Raw genomic sequence first — 6,757 nt, 5'->3', positions numbered from 1 at the left:
TCAGCAGGTGTACGGTGGCTGTGCCTTATGCCTGGGCTGCGCAGGGTGGACTGCTGCCAAGTGCATGCCCTTCACCCCAGGCTATTTGCCAGGGGCCTACTGTGCCCGCTGCTGCCCATGGGCACGCTGTGTGCCTGAGCAGACAGACGGAAACATCTGCTTGCAGCACTCCCAAGGAGTCTACCCGGAGAGGGGTTCCCCTGGAAGGCGGAGAGGCAAGACTGTGGGAGGCTGAGGCATGGCTGCGAGGGGGCTGGGCCTTCTTGCATGTTCCAGGTCCTTCCGGGCTCTCAGTGAGGAGCACAGGCGGGCACCCCAGCCCTGGAAAGCGAGGTGTCATGAGTTATCTCGGTTGTGCCCTGGGATGATGTGTTTAGAGACCTTCAGGGACCGTCTGCTGAGAACATCTTTCAGGTGAGTCTCTCCTCCTAGGCAACAGCCCCCAGTCTGTTGGGCAGGACACACCTGAGGTGCTGGCTGGAAATCTACTCCCCGTTGGGGGATAAAGGGTCACAAGCCGCTCTTTCACTGCTTCCTCTCCTAGGTTGAGGGTCAAGGCGACCACTGGGGACATACATCTCTTCTGGAGAGAGAAATGGGTACAAGGAGGTTAGCAACAATATAGGGCGGAGGGGCCTGAGATCAAGCTCACGGGGAGGGGTAGGGGGGATGTGGAGGAGAGCTGTGGGGAGGGGGGTGTGGTCGTGGTCATGGGGAGGGGTTAGCGGGGTGAAGGGGAGCCGTGGGGAGGGGTGTCGGGCGAGTATAGGAGCACAGTGTGGAGAGGTGTCCAGGGTAGAGGAGCTCCATCAGAAGAGATAGGGAAGGAGAACGGCCTATCCAGCGGGGACATGTGGGGAGGGTAGGTGGGTGGGGGAGGGGTTGCTGAGAGGGAGAGGCCAAAGAACAAGGAGCGTGGACCCTGGGTGCAGCAGTGCAGTGGACATGGAGCCCCCCATGGCAGCAAAGCAGGGAGTCCCGTGGGGAGGGAGACACTGGGAACCAGAAGTGGGGAGAGTCCTTCCTAGGCGAGTGGGTGGAAGTGGACACAGGAGCAGGAGGACGTGATGGGGAAAGGGAGGCCAAGAGAAATGACCCCCAAGGTAGGAGGGGGAGACACTGGCTGCTGAGAATGACCAAGTAGGAGACAGAAGAGGGATGGCCCTAGATGTGTCCGAGGCTGGGTATGGTGTCCTGCATGAGCTACTTCTATGGGGTGTGGATGGCTCCTCAGCAGGAGGTCTAAGCATGTGGGGACCGGAGGCTGCCCCTCAAGAGAATGGATGGGAGAAGTGTCAGAGAAAACAGAGAAGCAGAGGTGAGAGGGGTCTCTGCATAGAAGTAACCAGATATCAGCAGGGGACATTGAGGGGGTGGTGGACAGGGGTGGGGGAGGTGGGGGGGAGAGGGCAGTGGACAAAAGGGTGGAGGGGGTGGTTGTTGGATCTGATTCTGCGTGTGTCCAAGCAGAAGGAAGACTGTTCTAGGAACAGAGAGGAGGCTTTCCCCATCTCCTGGTCTTTCTCTGAGGGGCCAGCCCAGCCCAGGGCTCAGGGACTCTCATGGGATCCATGCTGGTAGGTGAGGTGGGGACCTCTGACCTCAGACAAGGGCCCAGGCGGAGTAACAGTGAGTCCTCAGGGAAGCTGTATGAGGCGGTGGGGCTTGGCGGTCAGTGGCCAGGCGCAGGGACCAGCCGGCCTCGGGGAACAGCTGTGGGCGGCTGCACATGGCCTCGCTGCTCCTCTGAAGTCCCCACTAGTCCCGCCGGCAGCCCCCGCGCGTGCTGGGTGTGTGTGAACACCTCCTTCACGCCACTCAGAGGCTGCCCAGTGTCCTTCCAGGAATCTCAGCATGCCCTCCAGGGAGGGGAGACCCTACTTGGGGTGGAACAGTGGCCCTCCCAGGGCCCTGCCAGGAAATGCAAGACAAGGGCCCCTGATGTCAGGAAACAGTCTTTATTCAAGTGCAGGGAGATGGGTCACGTGACAATGCCAAGGCAAGCTGTCAGAGCCTGTTCTCCTTTATCCACCTGACCTGCGTGACCTGTCCGGGGCAGTCTCGGCCTGTGGGTGCTGGTGCCCCGAGGGACAGCAAGTCCAAGGTATTTCATATCCGCGGTAGCCTGGGGCTCCTGGGGCTGGGTGTGCAGCTCTCCTGTGGGTGGACCTGTGGATGCTGTGGGCCCTGTGGACACGTAGTCCACATGAAAGACGACCTCTGACCAGCAGGAAGTGGAGTGGAGCGCAATGTAACCTCAGGGCTGAACTCCCCAAGGAGAGTGGGTCCGAGGACTGGGTGCCCGAGGGGAGAGCTCGTTGAAAGAAGGTGCCTCCCCCGGGGTCCTGCTCCATCCAGCCACTGGAGGCCCATCTCTTTGGGGGGGTTGGTCAGCACCGGAGCTCAGAGACGTGGTAGACAGAGCCCCACATGGTCCACTGAACCAACAGGCTCAGCCACCACGAGGGGTGGAGGGCCTGCAGGGCTCGGGTCTCAGACACAGTTGTCGGGGACGCACTCGGCCTCCTCTTCGAGCTCAGGGCAGGGTGCCCCGTGGTTGGCAGGCTGCACGCGGATGTAGCGAGTCCTGCTCTTGGCTCCCAGCTTCCCACATGGACCTGCACACAGCCCCCAGGATGACCACAGGGAGACCTCGCAGTCCAGCGGCGTTTCTGCAACTGGACCGAGCACAAGAGAGGCCTGTGAGCGGGTGTGTGTCTCTTGTACAAGACCAGCCCCACGTGGGCATCATGAGGAGCGGGGATTTATCAGCATGCCTCAGAGCCCGCTGCAAGACCACCAATCACATTGCCTGCAATCCCCCACTGAGACACCTCCAGGGACTCCCCCTCTTGGGGACTCTGGGATGCCAGCTCTGGCAGCGGGGACCAGGAGACCAGGGGAGGGGCCCTCTCTGGTGCAGCTGGGCTGGCAGGGAGCCATGTGTTTCAAGCAGGGTGGGTGAACCCCCACACCCGCTTGCGGCTGGACCCCCACTGTCCCTTCTGCCAGGGGACGAGGGAGGGGAACAGAGAGGGATCCATTCAGTGGTTTCCTGACCATCAGCTGTGATACAGGTCACATGTGGGGACGCCACTGACGGGGGCCTGCTTTACCACTCACTCCTGGGCAAATGTACAAGAGTTCACTGGTCAGCCAAACCCCACATCTCCCCAGACCCCCATTGTGCTGCACTAAGGGCTCCGAACCCCCAGGGTCCCCAGCATCCTAAGGGGAGGGTTAAACCTCAGAGCTCTTGCCATCTGATGCTGAACCCCGGGAACCCTAGAGCCCACAGCCTCCTATGCCCAAAACTTGGGGCCCTGTCTTTCTTCACACAGCCTCTGGCTGGTTTGACTCCGCCCCATGCACACCCTAACATCACCTCCCCCCACACCTCTCCCTCTCACAAGGCCCCCATTAGCCATGAGGGCACATTAGACCCAGGAGCCTGGCTTGGGAGGGAGCACCTTTCCCAGCTCTGCCATAGCCAGATCGGGGACTCCCCTGGGAGAATCATTGGAGTGGGTGGACACGGAGGGGCGAGGTCCCTGGACCACTGACCCCCATGGGCAGCAGGTTACCAGTGTGGCCTTGGGAAGTGGAGTGTGTAGAGGTGACACTAACTCCTCAAAGAGGTCCCTTTGGGACAGTTTCTGGCCCCAGGTGTCCTTTCCTGTTTCAGTGTGGTGGCCACTCGCCATTAAGGATTATTGTGCAGGTGGGACAGAAGGACCTCACACATGGGGGTCAGTATTGACAGCTGCCCTGTCACGGGTCCCTGTGTGGCCCGCAGACCTGAGAGGTGCTTCTCCCCACTGCAGTCTGCGGGCCATCAGGGCCTCCCTGGTGCCCACGATGGCCATGCTTCTGCCCGCCCGGAGCTTGCAGGGGTCCTGGCGGCGGGGCGCCAACGCGCTCACCTGAGACGCTGTCCACGATCTCATTGCTCCCGCCAGCGCCCACGGGGCCTGGGGCGGGCGGGACGAAGGCCCTGGGGTTATGCCGGAGTCGCACCAAGGTCACTCTGGCGATGGGGGGCAGGGACTTCAGCCGGGGGTAGTAGAAGGAGTTTGCAGGGTGGCTGGGAGAGGAGGAGGTTATCTGCGGAGAGAGCAGCCGTATCCGCGGCGGCCAGGCGACACCCGGCGGCCTACGTGAGCACGCATGGGGCGGGGCCGCGGGGCGTGGTCTGCAGGTGGGGCCGTAGGGCGGGGTCTCCAGGTGGGGCCGCGGGGTCCGCCCTGGCAGTCTGGTGCGCCGCCTAGGCCCTCTGCCCTGAAGAGCGGCCGCGTGCAGACCTGCGTCTTGCGGTCAGGGACCAGGAGGGGCACTATCCCGAGAGCCACCTGGTGGGGGGGGAACTCTGGTCCCTCCCCTCCATCAGCCCCTCCCCTCCGTTCCCCCTTACCTCCGTCACCGTGTCCTGCGGGATGGTCGCGAAGTTGGGGGAGGAGAAGGTAAAGCCGCTGTCGGTCCCCGCGTCGTACGGGTAAAGGTCCACAGCAACCTGCTCCCTCCAGCGGTCCCCGTCGCATAGGTCCAGACTGTCCACGCCCACAAACCAGTCCGGGCTGGGGATTATGCGGACCACGAAGGACACCTGGGGGGAGGGCGGGCGCTTAGCCAGGCAGCCGCGACCCCCCTCCTCCCCCCACCGCCGCCCGGCTCACCAGCGAGTGTCGCGAGTGGGCCTCCAGCTCCGCGGACGTCTGTCCGGTGCCGCTGGGCACGGCGGGCGCCGAGAACACCTCGTGCACGCTCTGCAACTTCTCTCCCGCCGCCTCCATCTCCCGCATCAGGGCCCAGGCCTCGCCCCGCTCCGCAAAGTCCCTGAGCCCGTCGCTGACGTACTGGTTCTTCCTCCACAAGCTGTAGTCGGAGCTGTGCGCGGCCCCTGCGCGCGAGGCGGGCGTGTGAGCCGCGGGCGGAGGGGCGCGTGTCCCCTGGGCAGGGCCAAAGCCTGGCAGGACGTGCGCAGCAGAGATTTCTGGCACTGCAGGAAACGTGATGAGCGCGCCCACCCTGCCCACGGGGAAGTGCGGTGCAGCGCTGGGGTGGGGCGAGGATCGCCGCGGGTTGGGCGGGACTGGGCAGCACCGCTGCACTTACCCAGCAGGGAGGACCACTGTGCGGGGGGCCGGAACAGGGGGTACTGCTTGGGGAAGGCTGTCTGGCTCCACTTGCCCGTGAAGGTGATGCTGTACTTGGCCAGGGGCCGGGCTGTGCAGACAGACTCTCCCCCCAGCGGCTGGCTGGCCACAGAGCCAAATGTGGTCAGGAGGACAGCCCAGAGGGCCCTGCCCCAGGTGGTGGCGTGACTTGGGGCTCCCATGACCTAGGAGCAGAGGGAGAGCTCCACTAGCTGGCACCGCAGGTCCCTGGGGAGGGGGCAGAGGCAAGGACCTCCTGGAGTGCAGCATTCCCCACCTATGCCTTCTCACCCCCACCCAGATCAGGCTCAGGGGGACCCCCGTCCCATCCCTGAAAGCCAAGCTGGGTCAGGTTACTCTTGGATCCCAAGCCCAGCAGATTCAGAGTCCTGGCTTGGTCTCAGACATGCGGAGTGGGGGGGTGGGGGGTGGCGGGGGTGAGGTGGTGGGGGGCGGGGAGTTTGGGGGGGCAGCATCCCTGAGTCCGGGGAATCTGGAGGGTGCACTTCAGGCACGCGGTGCCCGGGATGACCCCAGCAAACGCCGGCTTCCCACTTGGGGTGCTACGGGCTGCCGCGCCCAGGAAAGTGCCAGGAGGCCCAGCGCCTCCAGATGGGGACAGGGGTGCACCCCACACACACACCTACTCACCCAGCAGGAGTGGCGGGAGGGCTGGCGGCTGGTCTGTGGCAGCGAATGGTCCCTGCGGGAACCCAGAGCCCAGAGCTCTAATTTACACCCAGGACAGCCCCCAGCCGGCCACAGTGCCGCAGAGAGCCGGAGCTCAGACGGGGAGAGGGAGAGAAGGGGCTCCTCCAGTGCCGTCCGCCCTCGCTCTGACGCCGAGCAGATGCTTCTCCGGAGCTGAGGTCACTCTCCTCCCTCAGGCGCCTGCCACTTGCCGCACCCCTTTCTTTGTCTTTCCCTCCCGCCTCCCCGCCCTCTGCTCCTCTCCGGGCCGCTCCCCCTTCCCAACAAACCCGGCTTAGTGTCTCCCGGGAGGTGCTGCCACAGTCGCGGCTGGGAGGCTTGGGAGGCAAACTGGGCTGGGGAGTGCCAGCATATTACACCCTCCAGGCAGGGTGGGACTGAGGGGCCACATTCCTGGCCTGACGTCAGTCCCCGTGTTGGAGATGAGCTGGAGAAGTGGGGGCTCCTAGTTCAGGCATCCCTTGGCCTGGGGTGCTGGGTTTGGGCACACACAGCCCGTCAACGTCCACATGGCTGCCGTCCACATGGCTGGCAAGGGCATCCTGATGCTGTCCCTCCAGAGGGGAGCCAGAACCACGCGGGTAGAGTTGTCCCAGCTCTGGAAAGGCTCTCTGGGGCAGGGAGGTGGCTCAGGGTCCCCACCCCGCTTCCCTCGGTGGGGTAGAGCTCCATGGATGCCTGGCAGGGGGACATGACCAAAGCTGGTCACTGCTCACGGTCATTAAAATATTTCTAGAACCCTAATCGTGGGCTCTGGGAACAGAAGGGAAGCTCTTATCAGAACTGCTCAGGGAGCTTTTAAGCTCAAACAGAAAGCATTCTGATTTTTGGAACTGTTAACATTCCAGATGGGAAGGCCGGCGTGGAGGGGGGGGGGGTTGGGTGACCGAGGG

The 6,757-nt window shown here is 63.7% G+C and overlaps 1 protein-coding gene across 2 annotated transcripts; it reads right to left on the bottom strand.

The window, feature by feature from the left end:
• Positions 1 to 1,939: 1,939 nt before the first annotated feature.
• LOC123929615 (spondin-2) lies at positions 1,940 to 6,044 on the bottom strand. 2 transcript variants are annotated; one of them, XM_045985515.1, is made up of 6 exons: positions 5,805 to 6,044; positions 5,113 to 5,381; positions 4,674 to 4,897; positions 4,412 to 4,603; positions 3,924 to 4,104; positions 1,940 to 2,678 (listed from the first exon to the last, which is right to left on the bottom strand). In XM_045985515.1, the coding sequence occupies exons 2-6, from the start codon at positions 5,333 to 5,335 to the stop codon at positions 2,494 to 2,496; spliced, it is 1,005 nt and encodes a 334-aa protein (XP_045841471.1). In that variant the 5' UTR covers positions 5,336 to 5,381; positions 5,805 to 6,044; the 3' UTR covers positions 1,940 to 2,493. The 2 variants fall into 2 exon arrangements, with proteins under 2 accessions (XP_045841471.1, XP_045841463.1); XM_045985507.1 differs by having other exon boundaries at positions 5,113 to 5,338; positions 5,805 to 6,043.
• Positions 6,045 to 6,757: the final 713 nt, after the last annotated feature.

This window comes from Meles meles, chromosome 2 (assembly GCF_922984935.1).
Source record: "Meles meles chromosome 2, mMelMel3.1 paternal haplotype, whole genome shotgun sequence".
NCBI lineage: Eukaryota > Metazoa > Chordata > Mammalia > Carnivora > Mustelidae > Meles > Meles meles.
This window is presented reverse-complemented; position numbering and strand designations above follow the sequence as displayed.

What these genes read in the sequence shown, in the direction of transcription:
- LOC123929615 (XM_045985515.1), bottom strand. Translation starts at nt 5,335, where the DNA reads ATGGGAGCCCCAAGTCACGCCACCACCTGGGGCAGGGCCCTCTGGGCT. An exon ending in CCCACTCGCGACACTCGCTG is followed by an intron (nt 4,604 to 4,673) that starts GTGAGCCGGGCG and finishes CCCTCCCCCCAG; the next exon opens with GTGTCCTTCGTGGTCCGCAT. An exon ending in GATCGTGGACAGCGTCTCAG is followed by an intron (nt 2,679 to 3,923) that starts GTGAGCGCGTTG and finishes TGCTCGGTCCAG; the next exon opens with TTGCAGAAACGCCGCTGGAC.